The sequence below is a fragment of the Rhinatrema bivittatum genome, chromosome 1, assembly GCF_901001135.1.
Source record: "Rhinatrema bivittatum chromosome 1, aRhiBiv1.1, whole genome shotgun sequence".
Taxonomy (NCBI): domain Eukaryota; kingdom Metazoa; phylum Chordata; class Amphibia; order Gymnophiona; family Rhinatrematidae; genus Rhinatrema; species Rhinatrema bivittatum.
In genome coordinates, this window is record NC_042615.1 from 566347719 (window position 1) to 566369990 (window position 22272).

Here is a 22272-nt window from a genome sequence, read left to right on the forward strand (position 1 = left end):
TTGTTCTTTAATGTTTGTCCTTTGTGGCAATCTTTATGAGTAGCAAAGTAGATGGTAACCACAGAAAGACCAATTGGCTCATTCAGTCTGCCCAGCTAATCCTGCCCATACTCCTAAGGCTATAATCCAACAGTCTGCTGTGGAAATTTGGCTGCAAGGTATCAGTCCTTATCCCAGTCTGTTTTAGTCTTCTTCCTCATTGGTTTTCTATCATCCCGGGTAGATGCGCACACAAGATGCCAAGCTCAATCCAAACCCATTCTCCCTGCCCAACATGTCTTATCACCAGTGCTTGCTTGTGGGATCATTTCTTTATAACTTGACCAGCCCAATGATTATTGTGAAAAACAAAGAACCTGTCATTTTACTTTAGAAGTAGTTGAATTAACACAAGTGTGAAACTTCTGAGCAGTAACGATGATCGTCAAGGCTTCAACCCTGGCTACTGTCCATTCGCACATCTTTTGCACACATTCATAATTCAATCATCTTTTAAAAAAAAAATCTATCTAAAGTGGCAAGTATAGCAAAGCACATTTACACTTACCTCAAGCTTGGATCACGAATGGCAGGTCAGCATGCAGGCTGAAACTCTTAAGGAGTTGCCTTGGGAAATTTAAATATCAGTAGGTAAGTAGTCTGATAGTGGGTGTGATTGCACAGGGAAGGGCTGGGAGGGGAGCACATGTTTAAAAGCAGCTGGGATGCAGTCCTACGTTCGCAGGTTTCAAAGTTAGGATAATTCAACCCCTTTTCATGGCCAAAATATGTGCAAGCACTTTTTTCAGAAACTGTAAATGGTTTAGTGTCTCATTTCTCTTTTTCTTTTTCTTCCATAATCTAATGAGTCTTTTCTGTGGATTGCTCAGGATCAGTTTTTAAAGTGTTTGGAAACCATGAGTTCCATATTCATCATCATTTGGTGGAATTTGAAAATCCCCCTGCACATTTTTATCCAGCTAAGAAGTTATCCTGCTAACTCAGGGGTGAGGTGGGGGGAGGAGCAGTCAGGGGAGGAGTCGGTTATCTGGCTAACTTTAAGATAGCCAGCGATATTCAGCTACATGTTCACACTGCTGAATATCCCTGCAAAGTTAGCTGGATAGGTTTATCTGGCTAAAGCCGGCCAGTGGCTGAATATGCATCCCCTTGTTTACAGTTTTCAAATGTGCATTATTTCTGATGGTATAAGCCTATGCCCTCCTGTTATTTTATAATTCAATTAGGCAAGAAAAAGATGTTGTGATACTGTTTGCAGGAGGTCCCTGTGAATGCGCCTCTGCTGTCTTGCGTGGCCTCAGAGTGCCACTAAACCTTGAGGCCACTGGACCTGTGCTGCTGCCTTCCGTGACAGGAAAGACCTCATTGTTACCTGTGTGACTGAATGCTGCTGTCACCCCAGACCTGTGCAGCCCCTCCACGGAGGGAGAGACACTGCTGGCCATCCATGCAGCCCTGAAATGCTGCCGGCGATCCCTAACATGGTGTGCCTTCTCTAGGCGCATGCACGCACCCCTGCTCAAGTTTTAAGAGACCATGGTGGGAAAAGCCCCACAGCCTGTCCTGATGACATCATTGCTTCAGCCCTTTAAAAGGCCACTTCTCCCATTTCTCCAGGCCTTCGCAAGGGTTTCCTTTGGTCTCCAGATCCTTCAAGGTCTCCTGTTTCTTGTGGTTGTCTGTTCCTGGTCTCTTGTGCATCCAAGTCTTCAGTCCAAGTCTTCAGTTCTGTTGCCAAGTCTTCAGCCTGCCGTTCAAGTATTCAGTTCCTGTTCCTAGTTTGTGTTTCTGTCTTCGCCTTCCTCGCTAGTTAGAATCTCCTGAGTCTGAGTTCCTGAGTCTTGTTCTGAGTTCCAAGTTCCCGAGTCCCTAGTTCCAGAATTCCTGACCCTGGTCTTTGGAGAGCTTGTTTCAGTCAGAAGAATCCTTGCCTTCAGTCTTTGCCTGGTCTCTCGTCTTGCCTGGATTCCTTGTCTTCAGTCTTCAGAGTCTTCAGTTTGTTCCAAGGCCTGAACCTTCATCTTGTTCCAAGTCTTCAGAGCCTTCATCTTGTCTTGTCATGAGTGTTCAGAGTCCTCAACCTTCGTGAGTCCTACGCTCAAGCCATTCCTAAGTGGTTAGTCCAAAAGAGCTTTTGAAGTGGCTAAAGGACTACCTCAGAAACCAGCCTGGTTTGCTGGTTCTCATCTGAGGTCTTCTAGTTCCTGGTTCATCTATTCCTGTTCCAAGTCTCGAGTGTTCCTGTTCCAAGCTCTGAGTGTTCCTTTTCCAAGTCTTCAAGTGTTCCTGCTCCAAGTCTTCACCTCCGCTTGAGCCTTTAGTTTATCCCAAGGCTCCAGTCCTCAGCTTCAGCCTTGCCCGTGCCTGGATGCACTAACCCACCAGTTGCATGGACCACAGCCAGCCCCGGGGTTGTGTCAGTCGCGACATGGCACAGGGGCTCACGTTCACGTATGTCCGTCCATTTCATAACAAAAGGTCTGCATTAAAGTGTCTTTTTTTCCCATAGAAGATTTTAGAAGATCTCAAATCCACTTTTTAACATGATTGTTGCTTGTGGAAATGAAAGATTTAGTTAATATGTTTTTCCATAGCTATGAAATTCTTAACTTCTGTATTGTGGACCATTGTACCACAATGTTTAGAATATTATGCCTAATAAATATTGATTGAGTTCGATGATGTCCTTGGCAGTGGTATTTTCTGTGTAATTTCTACAAAATAGAATGTTAAAGCATTGCTAATGCATACTATGGTCCATTAAATGTGAATAAATCAATGCCAGCTTTACTTTGTGGTCATTAGGCATTAGCACTATTTCTATGGATTGCTTCATCCTAAATTTCTGGCAGGTATTACAAGTACTTCTGCATTTCTTGATATCTGTATTCATGTTCATCTCAAATATTACATCTTTCATCATCCTTTCCGTATCAGGATGCTTTTTATGCTGTTTATCATGTGTTCTCATACAAATAATGGAACAACTTCTAGTGATCCCTTAAGTATGATCTTTTCTAATACAGAGATCTTTCCAAAATATTGCTTGCTACTACTACTACTGCTACTACTAAACATACATACATACATAAAGAGATTGTAAGTTCTATGAGCACAGACTATCTAGTTGAGTCACACAAACAAGATAAATAATATTCTAGTCAATACTTAATTTTTACAGTAAAACATGTTTAACCATGAGAGAGCCCAGATCAGGAAGAGTCCATGTAGGGTTTAGGATTTAAAAGCATTCTTAGAGGTGGGTCTTTTAAATTTGGACTTGAATATGGCCACTGAGGGAGCAAGATGCATCAACTCAGGGAGGCCATTCCAGGCACACTGTGCCATAAGACAAAAAGTGTGGCATCTGGAATTAGCAGTGGAAGAGAAGGCCACAGACAGCAACTTGCCCAATGATCGGAGGTCATTAGGATGGACATAGCGAGAGATAGGAGAGAAGTAGTTTGAGCTGTAGAGTGAATGTACATATAAGGGACGAGTAGTTTGAACTGAATTTGGCAGAATATGGACATCCAATGTAGGACAGTGAAAAGAGGTTGTTATGCGCGCCGGCTGCGGCAGATCCACAGCTTGGCCCCCTCACACTTTCAAAGTGATCCAGCACCTGGTCCCTCATCTCTGACAGCTGTTGGCCATTGGCTCCATCCTCGGGCCACCCTTGGGGCTTCCGGCTCTGCTATAGTTCCTGATGCTCCGCGTCGGGCCTCTCTGCATGGCCCAAGGAGAGACGCCATCCCAACCAATGCCGCGCCCCTCCCTAGGCACATGTGTGTGCGTACAGCTGACCCTTTAATAGGGCCACAGTGGGAACCTGGCCGCAGCCCCGGATGATGATGTCGGCTAAGCTCCGGTACTTATTTGAACGCCATTCCCGGATTCCATGGTTAATTACTGCCTGCATCCCAAGTAGAAGATTTTCTGCCTGTGCACACCACTGAGCAGTGGTAAGGAAGAGTGGAGTGAGTCTGAATTCTAATGACTGCATCCATGACTGCACCAGGGGCCCAGGAGGTAGAATCTGCCCCCTCCATCACCATTGGCTGAACCACCTTCCAGATAAAAACAGATTGTCCAAAATGATATACAATAGATTAAAAACATTTGGTACAGAAGTTCTAGAAATTATCTCTTCACACAGATCAAAGAAAATGCCTATCAAATAGTAAATACAGAGCCTCTTTCTCTCTATTTAAAAAGAAGACGTGACAAAGACAAGAACTACCCATGGGCAAAACATGTTTTCATTGGGAGATATTCTTTTTCTCTCTCTCTTTTTTTTTTTTAATGAATACTGAAACAATGGGGAAGGCAACGCACAATAATACAAAATGAGTCCTAGGAAAGAGGAGGTTGTACTTTATCCCTAAAAAAAGGCCGTGGAAGATGGACTTCCTAAAACTGCTATCCCAAATAAAGGCTGTGTCCAGGCAATGATATGACGTGAATGCATGGACTGAGCTCCACAATGCAGCCTTGCAAAGCTCCTCAAAGAAGATAGACCATAGATTGGCCACTGACATCACCATGACCTTATCATGGTGGACCTTGGCATGGCTCTTTAAGGTCAATCCAGTGTGAATGCAACAAAAGGAAATCAAGGAGAGAGAGAGAGGCAAGAAGCAAGAGAAGAAAATGGGAAAGGAATGAAGAATTCATGAAGTAAAGAGACAAAGAAGTGAAAAAAACAAAATAGAAATGGGAAATTAAAAGGAAGGAAAACAAATTCACTGGAGAGGTGTCTAGAACAGGCAGAGAAGGATAAAAAAAGATGCAGAAAGAGAGCAGAAATAGTTTTGTAAAGTTGGAAAACATTTATTTTCAGAAAGAGAAGGGTAATTAATCAATATAAGGAAACTTGGAACCCAATTCAAAGCATAATGGTCTGCTTATATGTCTCATGTTCTGTAACAGATGAACTTGATAGGCTGATTTGCTTTTTCTCTTGTGTCTATTCCAGAGAAGCTAAATTGGGTTACAAAAATATTTTTGGGAATAAAACAACAACAACAACAAAACCCCTTCAAAACAATGTTCATTAGATATCAGAACATTTCATATTTTGAGACTAATGTGGTAAAACCTTTCCCAAAGAGATGTCCCCAGATCTCTTATAAACTGCTCATCTAATGTGCTTACTACTAATGCCATAGGAACAAGTGTCCCAGATTTGTGTGCCAAAAATCTGGTAAGCTTATAGCAGGGGCAGGAGTGCCGATGTGGCCCAGAGGTCCCAGCTTAAGTGGGCCGGCCAATAGGAGAAAAAGGGGGCAAAGAGCATCTGTTTGCACTGACTCTGTGATGGCCCACATCCTTTTCTAGCTGTGGCACCTGCATGAGCCAAAACATGGGCCAGTAGGGATAAGGCCATGGAGGTGATCTGCGGCTCTTTCAGAGTCCCTGTGATTGTGCACATGCTCCAAAGGTAGCTCGCTTGTCGATAGGGTACTACTGCTGAACCTGCTGCCTCTGCAAGAAGCAGGCTTGGTTAGATTAATGACATGAGTGATTAAAAGGAGGGGGAGAGAGAGAGAGGAATGAAGATCAAAACCTGGAGAAAGAGAGACAGAGAGAGTGAAAGATGACCAGGGATCAAGCTGGAGAGAGGGGGTGACAAGTCTGGCAACCAGGCTGTTGGGATGGAAGGTAAGGAGAACTGGGGATCAAGTTGGGGGAGGAGCAGGAAAAGAGAGAGGGCTGATATGGAGGTTGAACTGAAAGATAGGAAGAAGAGATGTACAGAACAGAGCTTTCCTCTCTCCTTCCTGTAAGTGGATGCTCCCCCCACTAAATTCCATGCTAAAGCTGGTCCTGAAAATGCTCCTGCTCTGTCTGCTGGGGTTTTATTTTGCAGTATTTATTTTTATTTATCTTAATACAAATAAACAAACTTAATAATTACAGTGTACAGAAAACACTGAAAAAAAAACCTTAAACAGTGGAATGCCCTTTTTACGGATCCCACGCATACCTAATTCTACTGTTGTTTATCCCTGTTGGTTTTCTCACTCCTCTGCAAAGACATTACCCACCCCTCCATCCTTTTACTTTATAACTCTTTACTGAATCGAAAATAAACACTACCATACTATACCTGAAACTCAGCTTCTAATTTACTTGTCTATTCGGGAAATTTCATGCTTAGTTCAGTTTTCATTGACCTGATAAAGGAAATTCTCAAGCCAATTTTCAGCCAAGGCTGAGCACCTAAAATCTAGGTGGCCAAAAATTGGATGAAAATGGGCCCTTAAATTCAACCCTTCCCTTCATGCTAGCCACAACGCCCTTCTGCTACATTAGAAAGCAAAGTCAGGGGGACCCGGGAACCCCACTCCCTCGAGCTGAACCAAAACCATGGAACCAACAGGTCCTCCATAGTCCATGGCATCCCTCCTCCCTCCCACCACTTAAAAAATGTGAACCAGAGGGCCAACATGACCCCCCCGATCCCTGACATCCCTGCTCCCTCATGGCCAAATGTACAAAGAGGGTAGGGAGGACAGCAGCCACCCATCCCACCCCAGTGATTCCCCTTCCTGACTCCCTTTTCACCCACTAGAATCTATCCTCCCCCCCAAAAAAAACAAAACAAAACTGAGTAGGGAGAAGCATACAGTCTTATCTCCTCCTGCCTTGGTGTCCTCTCTTGCGCAGGCAGCATTATTGTCAGAGCGACAGGGGGTGCTGAGTCAGAAAGAGGTAAGACTGTATCCTCCTCCTAACTTGCTTTTTAGGGAGGGGAGCTGGTGAGTAGGAGGAAGGGGGAAGGAAGGAAGGAGGATTGTGGGGGAGGCAGATGGCCCTATTTGTACATTTAACCAGGAACTGCAGGGATGCTGGGGTGGGGGGGGGGGGGGAGAGATTGGTTGGCCACCCGGCTCAAATTTAAAAGCAGAAAATCAGTGGAAGGGTCAGGGAAACCAGAGGGGAGGCTGTTGGCCCCCTGCCTCTGGTTCAAATTTTTAATGCCACAGGAGGGAGTAAGGATGCTTGAGGATGGAAAAGCTGTTGGCCGCCCAGCTCAAATTTTAAATGCTGTGAGAGGAAGGAAGGATATGGGCTGCCAAACACAAGGTTGCTCTTGCCTTGAATTGACCATCTAATTTAGTTATCTATGGAAAATGGATAAGAACATAAGATTGTCATACTAGGTCAGACCAAAGGTCCATCAAGCCCAGTATCCTGTTTCCAACAGTGGCCAATCCAGATCACAAATACCATGCAGAATCCCAAAAGTTCGATAAATTCCAAACTACTCATCACAGGGCTAAGAAGTGGATTTCCCCAAGTCTACTGGCAGCCGAAGGTCCGAGTGCAGGAGGTTGCTCCCGGACCCCCGCTGGACTTTTGGCAAGTCTTGTGGGGTCAGGAGAGTCCCCCAAGACTTGCCAAAAGCCCCTGCTGGTCCAGCGGGTGTCCGGGAGCGATCTCCTGTACTCGGCCATCAGCTGCCAGTAATCAAAATGGCGCTGATAGCCTTTGCCCTTACTATGTCACAGGGGCTACCGGTGCTATTGGTCAGCCCCTGTCACATGGTAGGAGCACAAGATGGCGCAGGCCATCCAGTGCTCCTACCATGTGACAGGGTCCGGCCAATGGCACGGATACCCTGTCACATGGGAAGGGCAAAGGGCCATCGGCACCATTTTATTTAGTGGCAGCCGATGGCCCGGGAGCAGGAGATTGCTCCCGGGCCGTCGGCTGCCACTGGAATCCGAACCGATTCCGGTTCTGATTCACATCTCTATCTGCCATTCTTGTAAGAGCTGAATTATAAACAGAGGTATTTTTCCTTGCTATTGATTTGAGTGCTGTGACTTAATTTTGAAAAAGGGATTATTTTCATTGCTTGCCAGTTTCTATTTATGTTTTGCATTGCTTTTCTGTTCACTTGGTTAGTATTACTGTTTAGTTTATAGAAGGAAAGAGCTACTTTGTTGTTGGGAGATTTACTTTGTTTTTTTCTGACTTAGGATCCCTTATACACATCCTATCTTTTATTCTTATTACATAGACTAACCCACTATAGGGTGTTGGATTACACTGACTAACCTGACATTCAGGCCGATAGAATAACACATGTGGGAGAGCCTGTGCTCTGAGGCGAGCACCCGCTTTCCCGCTGCATGCCCAGGCACCTCTCCTGGGTGCGCAATTTTGTATTTAAATTAGCACCCATGCTAATAAGGAGGCTGCCAGTGGGTCTGACAACTGACACTTAATTTTACCGGCATCGGTTTTCAAACGCGCTGACAGCCACGGGTTCAGAAAACGGACGCCAGCAAAATTGAGTGTCCGTTTTCAAACTCGCCAACCCAGATTTTTTATTTTTTTATTTTTGGTGCCTCCGACTTAATATCGCTATGAAATTAAGTTGGAGGGTGTACAGAAAAGCAGATTTTTCTGCTTTTCTGTACACTTTCCCGGTGTTTTCTATGGTTAATGCCTGCCCTTGAGCAGGCGTTAATTTCTGAGAGTAAAATGTGCAGCTTGGCGGCCAATTGGGGGCTAAATGGTATGCTTGGCCGAGAGCACCGTTCTGTATCGGCCTGATTGGTTGGCAGAGAAACATAAGTATGTTGTGCAGATTAATAGTTATTTGTAAAAGCATAACTTAAAGTGGAGCTTAATTAATAATTTCATAGTAAATCCTTCAGGTAATTATTTAAGTTTACTTTTTTACCCAAAGCAACATGATTCTTTATAGATAACTCACCAGATAGCTACAAAAAATATAGATACATTTGTCCATTCTTCATAACTGCATCCGAGCAAGCAAACAGGTCTATACAAAGGGAATTAGTGTGAAGGTTCTAGATTTCACAGAAAGGAAGCAAGTTGCTTGTACTTGCAGGTTAGCTGAGATAAAGATAGGGGATTTGGTAGCCTCCTTTCTCGTTTTTTTTCTACAGGTATCCAGGTCCTAAGAAGAGAAGAAGGATGATTGGAAAATATCATATCAACATAACTGCCACCACAGTTACCTCTACTGCCTCCATCCAGACAGATATTCTAATCCACAGCGAAGAACTGATTCAGTATAAAAGATATCTGGAGGTTAACTTACTCAGGAAACAGGTGGAGAAGCTGAGAGAGGATGTAGCCAAGCATAGAAGCATCTGTGACAATGAGGACAAAATTTATAAACTGCTTCTTGAGTTGTTTAAGATGGAAAACTCCAGCAGAGAGGAAGGAGAAACTGGACTGCAAGAGGACAGCTGGACACACAGGGCCAGATTTTAAAAGGCCTGCGCGCGTGAATCCGGCTGGATTTATGCGCGCAGGGGAGTTACGCGTGCCGAGCCTGCTTTGCATAAGCTCAGCAACTCGCGCAAGCCCCAGGACGCGCGTATGTCCTGGGGCTTTGAAAAAGGGGCAGGAAGGGGGCAGGGGCGCGGGCGGGGCGCCGGTCCGGGGGTGGACCAGGGGCGGGACCGAAGCCTCCAGCACGACGGCTGTGCCGGGGGATTGTGCGCTGGCACTCGGCCGCTACGTGCAACCTACGCCTGCCCGGAGGCAGGCGCAACTTTTTCAACAAAGGTTAGGGGGGGAGTTAGAAAGAGCTGGGGGGTGGGTTAGGTAGGGGAAGATGGGGGGGGGGGGGGGGGGCGGAAGGAAAGTTCCCTCCGAGGCCGCTCCGATTTCAGAGCAGCCTTGGAGGGAATGGGGAAAGCCATCGGGGCTTCCCTAGGACTCGGCGCACGCAAGGTGCACAAGTGTGCACCCCCTTGCGCGTGCTGACCCCGGATTTTATAACATGCACACAGCTGTGCGCGCATGTTATAAAATCGGGCGTAGATTTATGAGTGCCAGGTTGCGCGCACATATCTACACCCACGCATAAGTTTTAAAATCTGGCCCATAGCAGCAAAGCTAGTAGAATTTTCACTCTGACCTCACCTTTACTCAAGCTGAAGAAACAGTTTGCAGCCCTGGAAGCAGAGGTGGAGAAACTTTCCAGTATGAGGAAGAACTTAAGCTTATGTGCTCCAAAGCTGCAGGATCAGCTACCTCTGTGTCTAGGAAGTGAACGGGAGAGGTAGTTAGTGACTCTCTTCTGAGGAGTACAGAGGCATCCATCTGCCAATCAGACATGCTGTCCTGGAAGATGTGCTGTCTGCTAGGTGCCAAGATCCAAGACATCACAGAGAAATTGATGAGAATCATCAATACTGACTATTATCTGATACTGCTCATCCATATTGGCATGAATGATACTGATAGGTACCACACAGATTTCATCAACAGTGAATTCACGGTTCTGAGTGAGAGGTGCATAGGTAGCAATCTCCTGAGTCATCCCAGTCAAAGTCCAAGGTAGTGAAGCTCGCATTCTGGAGATGAATCAATGGCTATACAGATGAACTCAACAAGAGCATTTCAGGTTCCTAGTCCATGGGATAATGTTTCAAGAACTGCTGAGCAGAGATGGGGGTCCACCTATTGAAGAAGAGGTTATCAGGTAAAATGAAAAAAGTCCTCAGGTAAATAAAGCATTTCACATTTGTTTAGAAATGGGAAAACATGGTAACATCTGGAAAGCCATGTATACTGATACACATAGTATGGGAAATAAAATCCTGGATCTAGATACAGTCACAAAAGAGGCTGTCTTGGAAGTAGAGGCTGTCACAAAGATGTGGTTCATGGAATACCATGACTGGGATATAATTATTCTGGGCTACAACTTATTTAAGAAGGACAAGGTAGGAAGAAAGAGAGGAGTGGCACTATATATTAAAAATAATAATAATATTAAAGCAACAGAACTGCAGAGTTTATGAGATAAGAAGGAGGCATCCTGGATTAATCTGGAAAGAGGCAATGGAACATCTATTTATATTGATGTAATATACAGACCTCCATTGCACATTGAAGAATTAGATAGAAATTTAATGGAGGATATTCACAAAATTGCAATAAAAGAGTAGGTGCTATTGCTAGGAGATTTCAATCAGCCAAATATTGGTTGGTTCATCCCATCTACAGTGTCTTCTAGGACCTGAAAGATCCTTCAGGGAGAATTGTTTCATTAACTGGTAACAGAATCCATATGGAAGAGGATGACACTGGATCTCATGCTTTCAAATGAGGACAGTGTTTCTGACATTGTAGAAATGGCCATCTGGGATCCAGTAATCCCTGGGTGGTGTGGTTCATTATTAGAGCGCAGTCGGTGATAGTTCATTCTAAAGTTTCAGAAAACTAACTCTAATAAAATGGGGGAGTGCCTCAAGGAGTCATTTGCTGGATGGGAAAATCTAGGGGAAGTAGAATAGCAATGGGCAAAACTAAAAGGAGATATTGTAAAGGCAAGTAACTATTTTGTTAGAAAGGTAAATGAAGGCAAAAGGAAAAAAAGGTCACTATAGTTTTCTAAAGGAATATTGAAAAGGTAAGGAAAAAAAAGTTAGTGTTCAGAAACCCCAGGAGATCACAGAACAAGGAAGACAGGTGACAATATCTGGAATCACCGGCAAGACGCCCTCCCAATCTGAGGTGACTCTGGCCGCGCACGCTCGTGCAGCTTCCCGGCACTTAAAGGGCCCGCGGTGGGAAAATCCTCCGCAGTGCCCTCCCACTGACATCTTCAGAGCTTCCATTATAAGCCCAGCCTGGACCTGATTCAGAAGCCTTAGCAACAGATCCCACTCCTTGTGAGTAGCTGGTTCCTGACTCCTGTGTTCCTGCATTCCTACTCCTGTCCTGCCCTGGTGTTCCTGCTCCCTCGTCTACTGCACCCTTCTCCTTGGATTGATTCTCTGGTTTGGACTTCGGCTTGCCTTGACTCATCTTCTTCTTGGACTGACTTCTGGCTGACCTTGGACCTCCTCTTGACCTCGCTTATACTGCTGCCTGCCCTGACCACGGTTCATCTTCACATTGCTGTTCTGCTGCCTGCCCTGACCCCAGCCTGTTTGGATCTCCTCTTAGCCTGTTCCTTTCTTTGGATACCACACTTTCCAGAGGCCTGCACCTAAGTCCAGCCAGCTCCGGCACCCAAGGGCTCAACATGCAGGGTATGTGGGCTGGTAGTGGTGAATTTCCTGATAGGCCTCTGCACCTGCCAATTTCCTCCTGCCGACAGCGGGGACCTACAGGGCTCCTTTCTGTAGGTGGCGCCAACCTCGCTTTGGTGCAAGGATCCATCGATGTAACATATCCCTTCCCCTCCTTCAGAGATCCTCTGTGCTGTTTGCTTAGTCTTATATTCCATGCTTTCTTGAATTCTGATACTGTTTTTTTTTTTCATCTCCACCAACTCCATTGAGAGACTGTTCCATGCATCTATCACCCTTTGTGTAAAGAAATATGTCCTTAGATTACTGCTCAGTCTATCCTTTCTCACTCTCATCCCTGACTCCTCATTGAGAGAAGCTGCCTCCTGTGCACTTATTCCTTGGAGGAATGTGAATGTCTCTGTCATATCTCCCCTTTCCCTCCTTTCCTCCAAAATCTACATATTTAGAGTGTTTAAGTCTGTCCCCACATGTTTTATGGTGTAGACTGCTGTCCATTTTAGTAGCTGCCTTCTGAACTGATTCCATCTGGTTTATGTCCTTTTGAAGACAAGGTCTCCAGAATTAGAAACATAGAAATGACGGCAGAAAAAGACCAATCGCCCCATCCAGTCTGCCCAGCAAGTTCCACACTTATTTTCCCATACGTATCTGTTTCACTGACCACCAAGTTCAGGGCCCTTGCTGGTAACTGTTTGATTCAAATTTCCTAAACACAAACAATGGAGCAAAGAATTGCACTCCAAATATTCAATCGTCAACATCCAAGGAGATGCAAATAAAGTAATTCAGTCCCAAACTTCAAAATAGCTCATGAAGGGAATAATCTTCAATTTTTCATTCAAGTGGCAACTCCATTGCTTAACACAACACAGTTCTAAAAAGGTTCCCCCGACACGGACCCGTGTTTCGCCAAACCCAGCTGTGTCGGGAGGGACAATGAATTTTATGTGGAATTCTTTAACTAAAAGATAAAATATATTTTGACAATATAAAATGAGGGACCAAGTAAATATAGATGGAACACCATTCAGCATTATTTAGCTAAATAAAACATACCTTATATGCACTGTACATTTACACAGTCAAAGTCGCAAGGAGAGCAAGCAGTGAAAATAAACCCCAGTGTTTAAAGAGACTGAAGTTTAGGTGCCAAAAAAAAATTTCCTCCCATTCCCTGCCATTGATGCAGAGAGTAATGTTGGAGTTGCATCAAAGGTGAGCTTAAGGCTTAATGGTTACAGGTAGTAACCGCTAGGGGTGTGCATTCGGATTGACCGCATTAGTAAAACGCAACTCATATTTTTTTTTTACTTAAAAAATTGATTCGACATAAACGATCGGATTTCCCACATATCGAACATAGATATGTTCGATATGTGGGAAATCGCGATTGTTGAGCCAAAATAAAAATATAAACCCCCTCACCCTCCTTAATCCCCCCCCCCCGACTTACCACAACTCCCTGGTGATGGAGCGAGGAGTGAGGACGCCATTTCTGCAATCCTTGGCGAGAAGCATGTGACGTCGGCGGCACGTCGAGTGACGCCGGCGTCACGTGATTCCCGGCTCGTTCGCGCCGGACGGCTCGTTCGGCCCAAAAAGAACTTTTGGCCAGCTTGGGAGGCCCCCCCAAGCTGGCCAAAAGTTCTTTTTGGGCCGAACGAGCCGTCCGGCGCGAACGAGCCGGGAATCACGTGACGCCGCGTCACTCGACGTGCCACCGACGTCACATGCTTCTCGCCAAGGATTGCAGAAATGACGTCCTCACTCCTCGCTCGATCACCAGGGAGTTGTGGTAAGTCTGGGGGGGGGATTAAGGAGGGTGAGGGGGTTTAAATTTTTTTTTGCACATATGTACATATACCCAACTCATTGGATTTTTTTTATGTCCATATTGGCCGCAAGTGGGACCCCCTTTCGGACATAAAAAATATGAACATAAAATTTTGCTCTGCACATCCCTAGTAACCGCCGCATCAAGCAAGTTACCTCGATGCTTGTTTACCCAGACTGCACAGATCCATGCCTTGTTGGATGTTGTCTGAATATAAATCCTCTTTTCCACATTTGTCCCTGCTGCTGAAGCAGAGAGCAACGCTGTATACACATTCAAAGTGATGTATCAGGCTTAATTGGTTTAGGGTAGTAACCGCCGCAATAAGCAAGCTACCCCCAGTACTCAGTATTCTAAAATCTAAATGAAGACTCACCATAGATTTGTACAGAGGTATTATCATCTACTTTTTCTGCTGGTTATTCCTCTCCCTATGCAACCCAGGAACCTTCTGGTTTTTGTTGTTGCCTTATCAACCCGTTTGCCAACCTTAAGATCAAATATGACCAACTCCAGATCCCACCCCTACACTATACTACTCTCTTGGATTTTTGTAACCCAAATGCATGATCTTGAATTTTCTTAGCATTAAATTTTAGCTGACAAACTTTAGATCATTTCTCAAGATTTGGTAGATCACTCTTATTGTGCACACAAAACAAATACAAAACCGCTTGATCTGTTATGATCTAGAATGGGTTCTTTTCTTTTACTTTTTTTTATTACTTTAGTGCTTTCTTTCTGTTTTCACTGTTTATCCTATTCTTTTTCATGGAAAATAGCGTGAAAATGTACCAGATACAGATCTTGGGGTGGGTGACTTGGTGAGTTTGACATGGTCATAAAGACTTATTAAATAAAAAGCCACATGCATTTTTAATGACACATATTTGTCTCATCATATTTCTGAAAGTTCATGGAACATTTTGCCCCTTTATGCCACTATCAGGTTTTTCTTTGTATTCTTGTCTTTCCCTTCTGCAGTATGAAACTCAACTCCCAATGTCAGGTCAGATATCATGAGCTCTTGACATTCCATTATCCATAAAGACCCCATGCACACACATATACTAGGAGCCACGCCACGTGTGCTACATAGGCAAACATTTATCTTTTAAGAAAAAAAGCAGCATTTACTTGTCATCATGAATTAATAATGGAAATTCCAGATCACGTTACCTTCACTGCCACCAGGATTTTGTCCTGTTCAGGGTAGAGGTTATAGCACTCAGCCAGGAAGACTTTGCCAAAGGCCCCTTCTCCTAGCTCTCTCTTCAGAACAATATTGTGTCGTTTGATGTGCTGAACAACTGTAAATGAATGAAAAAGGAGCTGTAAGGAAAGATAGCGCTTTGAAGGAATGGTCTTCTGTATGCACTCTTATTACTGCAGAGCTTGAACCATCGTCAAGATCCTGGATAACCATTAGATTTAGACAAGCTTTCCAAAAGTTGAAACTACATTTTTTTTTTAGCTTTGAATATTATACAAACAATAATGAGAGGAGAATGAACCATTTACATGCTATTTCCGGTCTTATTTTCCTTATAGTGGTGTCAGTTATTGAACACAATAAACAGTTCCCAAGAAAAAGTGCAAAGTTGATACTGTGTTAGAAAAATTAACTGCTCAGGGTTGGCACAGGTGGGTGTGCAAAGGGTGCATCTACACAGAGCAGCAATAGGGACAGCAAAATGACAAATCCTGATAGCCACACACATTCAAAGAAATATCAGCTCTTTGTAATCCCTTCTGGCTTCACATTTTTTGCATGCAAAAATAAACAAGGATTGCTTTTCAACATGGTTTTGTTTATTTTTGTATTTTAAGTTTTAATTCAATTTGTGTTTATACATCTTTTCTTTTTTCAATCCCACAATTTCTTCCTGCTCCATTGTACTTCCAGTTCCACCATGAGCTTTCATTCATAGCTACTTGTCACTGCAGTGGCAGTCATTTGCTGTATGTTTAAAAGAGGTTTGGACAAGTTCTTGGCGGAAAAGTCCATAACACAAAGTAGACTAAAGCAAACTGTTACTATCCCTGGGAATGAGTAACAGAAATGAGATCTACTTTATGAGATATTCCAAGTACTTGGTACATGAATTGGCCATTGGCAGGAGCAGGATGCTGGGCTTGATGGACTTTGACCTGTTCCAGTGTGGCAATTCTTATGTGCACATCGCCTCCTATCCCAAAACTTTTTAATGTCCTGAGGAGTGTCTCATGGGGAACTTTGTCAAATGCCTTTTAAAAATCCAAATAGAATATATCAATGGGCTCATCTTTAGCTACATGATTATTTACCCTTTCAAAAAAAAAAACAAATCTTAAAGATTAGTAAGGCAAGACTTTTCATTGATGAAGGCATTGACTCTTCCCCATTAAGCCACATCTATCTTTACGGCAAGTGATTCTGTCTTTTTAGAATGGCTTCTACCATTTTGGCCGCCACCAATGTCAGACTCACAGGTCTATAGAGTCTTGGATCATCCCTGGAACCTATTTTAAAAACTGGGATCATGTTGGTCACCTTCCAGTTTTCAGGTATCATGGCAGTTTTAAATGGTAGTTTACAGATTACCAGTAAAGGGTTAGCAATTTAATATTTTTGATCTTTTAGAATGCTGGGGTGGATGTCATCCAGTTTCAGTGATTTATAGCTCTTTAGTTTGTCAGTTTGGTCTATTAAATACTCCATTGTCACAGATATTTGTTTTAGTTGTGCAGAATCTCCATCATGAAAGAATGTTTCAGGTTTAGGTATGTTCCTAACATCCTCCTTGGTAAAAACATTTTGTTCCGCCTTACGTCACTATTTTTCACTCTAATTTTTTTCTACATTGTTTTCTACTTGTTATAATGTAAACCGGAGTGATAAGTAATTCTGTTACCTGAACTTCGGTATAAAAAAAGTTATAAATAAATAAATAAATAATTTCTGCTGCATAATATCACATTGACTTCAGTATGGGCTGGACTTTAAAAGCCCCATGCGCGTAAATCCAGAGGATTTATGCGCACCGGCCTATTTTTAAAAGGCCCGGCGACATGTGTAAAGCCCCAGGACGCGTGTAAGTCCCGGGCTTGCAAAAAGGGGCGGTCCAGGGGTGGGGCGGAGCCAAAGGCCTCCAAGACAGAGGCCATTACCGATGTATCGGAGGATCGCGTGCCGGCAGGCTGCCGGCGCTCGCAACTTGCGCCCAGAGGCAGGCGCAAAAGGTAAGATAAAAGTCAGGGGGGGTTAGAGTAGGGCTGGGGGGGGAATGATTAGGGGAAGGGGTGGGAAGGAGTGGGAAGGTCAGGCTAGGAGGAAGGGAAGTTCCCTCACGGGCTGCTGATTTTTGGAGCAGCCTGGAAGGGAACAGGGGAAGGCAGCACGGCTCGGCGCACACAAGGTGTACAATTGTGCACCCCCTTGCGCGTATAAAATCGCGTGTCCATGTATGCGAGCCGGGTAGCGCACGCATGTCTTAAAATTTACCCCTATATGTACAAGGGGAATATAATTTGAGTGGCATAATCGGTACTGTTTGTCATTAACTTTTTCTTCAGTGACACTATATGTAATACATAGACAGATGTTTTGTTATCTTATCATATAATTAACACAAACACTTAGAGGTAGATTTTCAAACCCTGGCACACATAAATCCCTGGGTTTAGGTGCATGGTCGGGCCTTACGTGCTGGGCCAATTTTCAAATGGCCCGGCCATGTGCGTAACACGCATCCCGGGGTTAAGTCCCGGGGCTTGAAAAAGGGGCGGTCCGGGGCGGGGCGAGGCAGTTGGAGGTGGTCTGGGGAGGCGGAGCGGGGCTAGAGGTGCCCGGCACAGTGGCCATTTGCCTCTGTGCCAGGGGATCATGTGCCGGCAGGGTGCCAGCACATGGAACTTGCTCCTGCTCTGAGGTAGGAGCAAAAGGTAAAATAACAAAATTTGGGGTAATTAGGATAGGGATAGGGGGAGGGTAGGCTAGGGGTTGGGAAGTTCCCTCCCAGTCCACTCCTTAATTGGAGTGGACTGGGAGGGAACTGGGGAAGGCCCCGATGCGTCGCCACTCGTAATTGCAAAAGTAGCCCCCCCCTTGCGTGCGTCGCCATCAACCCAGCATTTTATAACATGTGCATGCCAGCGTGCGCATGTTATAACATCGCGTGTCCATGTGTGCGTGCCAGATAGCACTCGTGCCGGTTTTGAAAATCTACCCCTTAATGAGCAATGAAAGAGGAAAATTAAAGTGGCCTTAATAGAACCATCCTTCCATAAACATACTTTACTTTCATATAATTTAGTTTCATAGTGTCTAGTACTACTATTACTACTGCTATTTATCACTAAAAACTGTACAGCAAAGCTGTTTTTGGATTTGAATTAATTGGCTGATGTATTCTTTCCACTGTTTATGTAACACAAAGTTGGGGAATGATTTTTGTCATTTAGATACATAAGAGATGGTCTGTTTCTGTATTGTAACTTGGCCAAATCAGGATTTATGATGTGGCTTCTGAGCCTGAAGCATTATCCCCTGGTTGATAGTTGATTTCCATTCTCCTTGATATGACCAGTGATTGTCCAGCACCAGTTGCTCTACATTCAAGTGGTTTATCAGCCTTTACAAAAAGAAACTAAAAATTGTACAGCAAAGCTGTTTTTTTAATTTGAATTAATTGGCTGGTGTATTCTTTCCACTGTTTATGTAGTGCAAAGTTGGGGAATGATTTTTGTCATTTAGATAAAAAGAGAAAAATAAGCAATGCACTAAAGAGCTATATTTGGGGCTATGATTGAAATGCACACTGGTCACTCCAGATGATCATGTTCTGGTTTGTGTACTGCACTATATGTTTACTGGTCTTTAATATTGTTTTGTCCTCTGTGCTTTTTCACCTTTGATGATCACATTCAACTTCATTAGCTTTTCATGGTGATTTATCTGGTTTTAAAAAATGTTTGTTTGTATGGGATTCTAATTCCCATAAGAACAGATCTTATCATCCTCTGTCCTGAGGGACATGGTTTCCTGCTATAAACCTTGAAACCAATGTGTATTGCTAATGAAACCCATTACAAATCATTACAAATCATAAATCTTCTTTCCCATGAAATCTTTTTCCAAGATCTGTAATTTGCAGCTGCTATTTCCCAAATGACTACAGTTTTGATTTTCCATTTACATTTTATCTCATTGTGAGCCTTTATTTCAAACATAAGACATTATGGGGATAACTTTTTAACTGTCCACAGACTTTAAACTAATTTTCAAAGGGAGAGTTCATGTGTATTTTCCCTTTCAAAATTATCCCAGAAAAACTACCCACAGATAATTACACCTGATAATTTGGGTGGGCAGCTTTTCTGAGAAAATACGCGCATACTTTTGAAAAGTCAAAATTATGAGCCTAAGTGCAGACCCATACTTGGTCCTGTCCCAGGAACGCCTCTTCTCCATACATTGGGACCCTATGCACACACTTTTATCCATGTATAGGGTAGGGTGGACAATTTTGTACAAGCCCATTTTCGTGGATCACTGTTTTATCTGAAGAAATGGCTTTAAATATTGCCCTGTCTGAGGGCACTAATGATAGCCCATGCAGAGCTTGCAGTCTGACAGGTACTTTGTACATGTGGGACTGCACATTCATTTTCAAAAGGAAACTCCTCAGTGATAAAAAAAAAGAAAAAAGAGTCAAGACAGAGATGTTCAGGGGTGGGGCTCAAATTTACCTGAGTACATTTATTTGGCTGACTCTGGTTGGAAAAATTACAGGTCTAAAGATAGCCGGATAACTAAAAAAAACAAACATAAAATACCTGGCATGTTGCCTGGGTGCCAAGCCTCCTCTACCCCAATCCTCTATCATATACAAACAAGCCAAATGTTCATCTCCTGAACCCCCAAAAGTGGCCTGTCCAGAGGAGCCCATAGGGAGAAAAATCTGTACATCATTGGTATAAATAAAATAGCACAAAACAAATAGTGAAATCAAACTGCACAATGGAAGCAGATAAATGTTAAACAAAATTGGCAATAACACTGATGACTGGGGCAGTTATCCATACTAACGTTTTTGCATTCTGTCAGTTGAAAATGAGGAAAACCATTTAAAATAGTCCCCTCAACCCCAATCACATTTAACTCAGCAGGTAAAACAGCATGATCAATTTTATCAACAGCTGCACTAAAATTCAATAAAAGCACTGGGGAATCAATTCTTTTGCCTACATTTAGACCATTATTAATTGAAAATGTGGCATTTAAGAATTTTAAATAAATAAATAAATGTATGAAATGAATATATAAATATAAATTATCAAATAGTGCTAGCAAAATAGGCTACCACACTTCTACACCAGAGCCTTCTTGAAGCCTGTTTGTAACACATCAAGAATGGAGTTATCATTTAAAAACTCTTGTAACTAGCAAGCTACTAGGGATGTGAATCGTGTCCTCGATCGTCTTAACGATCGATTTCGGCTGGGAGGGGGAGGGAATCGTATTGTTGCCGTTTGGGGGGGTAAAATATCGTGAAAAATCGTGAAAAATCGTGAAAAATCAAAAAAACGTAAAATCGCAAAACCGGCACATTAAAACCCCCTAAAACCCACCCCCGACCCTTTAAATTAAATCCCCCACCCTCCCGAACCCCCCCCAAATGACTTAAATAACCTGCGGGTCCAGCGGCGGTCCGGAACGGCAGCGGTCCGGAACGGGCTCCTGCTACTGAATCTTGTTGTCTTCAGCCGGCGCCATTTTCCAAAATGGCGCCGAAAAATGGCGGCGGCCATAGACGAACACGATTGGACGGCAGGAGGTCCTTCCGGACCCCCGCTGGACTTTTGGCAAGTCTTGTGGGGGTCAGGAGGCCCCCCCCAAGCTGGCCAAAAGTTCCTGGAGGTCCAGCGGGGGTCAGGGAGCGATTTCCCGCCGCGAATCGTTTTCGTATGGAAAATGGCGCCGGCAGGAGATCGACTGCAGGAGGTCGTTCAGCGAGGCGCCGGAACCCTCGCTGAACGACCTCCTGCAGTCGATCTCCTGCCGGCGCCATTTTCCGTATGAAAACGATTCGCGGCGGGAAATCGCTCCCTGACCCCCGCTGGACCTCCAGGAACTTTTGGCCAGCTTGGGGGGGGCCTCCTGACCCCCACAAGACTTGCCAAAAGTCCAGCGGGGGTCCGGAAGGACCTCCTGCCGTCCAATCGTGTTCGTCTATGGCCGCCGCCATTTTTCGGCGCCATTTTGGAAAATGGCGCCGGCTGAAGACAACAAGATTCAGTAGCAGGAGCCCGTTCCGGACCGCTGCCGTTCCGGACCGCTGCTGGACCCGCAGGTTATTTAAGTCATTGGGGGGGGGGGTTCGGGAGGGTGGGGGATTTAATTTAAAGGGTCGGGGGTGGGTTTTAGGGGGTTTTAGTGTGCCGGCTCACGATTCTAACGATTTATAACGATAAATCGTTAGAATCTCTATTGTATTGTGTTCCATAACGGTTTAAGACGATATTAAAATTATCGGACGATAATTTTAATCGTCCTAAAACGATTCACATCCCTAGAAGCTACTATAAGTCAGGTTCCTGCCCCTACAAACTTTTCATGTGTTGGAGCCTTACAATATGGACTGAGCTGAGTCTAGATCTGAGTGATGTATTTTGGACCTGCTAAAAAGGTTTTTTTCAACCCTGCAGAGACTGCAAGCAGCCGCAGCGAAGGTGAAGGAATATAAAAATATGTCAAAATCTTTGTGTGCTTCCCTGTGAGTGACAAATATTATGCAAAAACCAGCATCCAGCACACACAGTGTTACAAGTTGGGGAAAAGGCTGTACTGTTTAGCTTGCCCAGAGAACAGAACTATATAGTCAGCAGATGAGGAAGCCAAAGGAGACCATTTAAGGAAAAAACAGGCACAATTTGTCTGGCTCTGTCTGTGGGTGAGGGCAGAGACAGCCAAGAGTTGGAGCCAGGAGCCAGGAAAAGAGGAGTGCATCTGGAAGCCCTGCAATCAGTTTTCTCCTGAAAAGTTAATTATCGAGAGGGAGAGACAGAAGTCTGTGATCTGAGAAAATGGAGAGGCAGACGGCTGTGTTTTCTTCTTAGTCATGCTACATGCAAAATCTCAATGAGATAGAGGAGCCAGGAGCTGAGAAACTGCGAGATTTCCTTTCCAGAGATATCCAAGCCCAGGAGCACATGGCTGGATCACCCTTCTAAGAAACTGAGTTAAGTAATCTAAGCTTTGCACATAGAGTATCTTAGCAGAGGAGGGAGAAGGTTTATTTCCTTGCTTTTTCTCAGAAATTCAGTATCTCATCTTAACTGCTTCAGCCTTTTGGCCTAAGTAAAGCAAAAACCCTTGCCAAAGCCACAGCCACAGCCACATGAGATAGGGCAGGG

At 44.1% G+C, this 22272-nt stretch overlaps 1 protein-coding gene across 1 annotated transcript in view; it reads right to left on the reverse strand.

Moving 5' to 3' along the window:
• LOC115099230 (BDNF/NT-3 growth factors receptor) overlaps window positions 1-22272 on the reverse strand; it is a 239516-nt gene that overhangs the window by 102066 nt on the left and 115178 nt on the right. The window contains exon 3 of the mRNA XM_029616695.1: window positions 15055-15185. Coding sequence (XP_029472555.1) covers window positions 15055-15185 — 131 coding nt within the window. The remainder of the gene's footprint in view (window positions 1-15054; window positions 15186-22272) is intronic.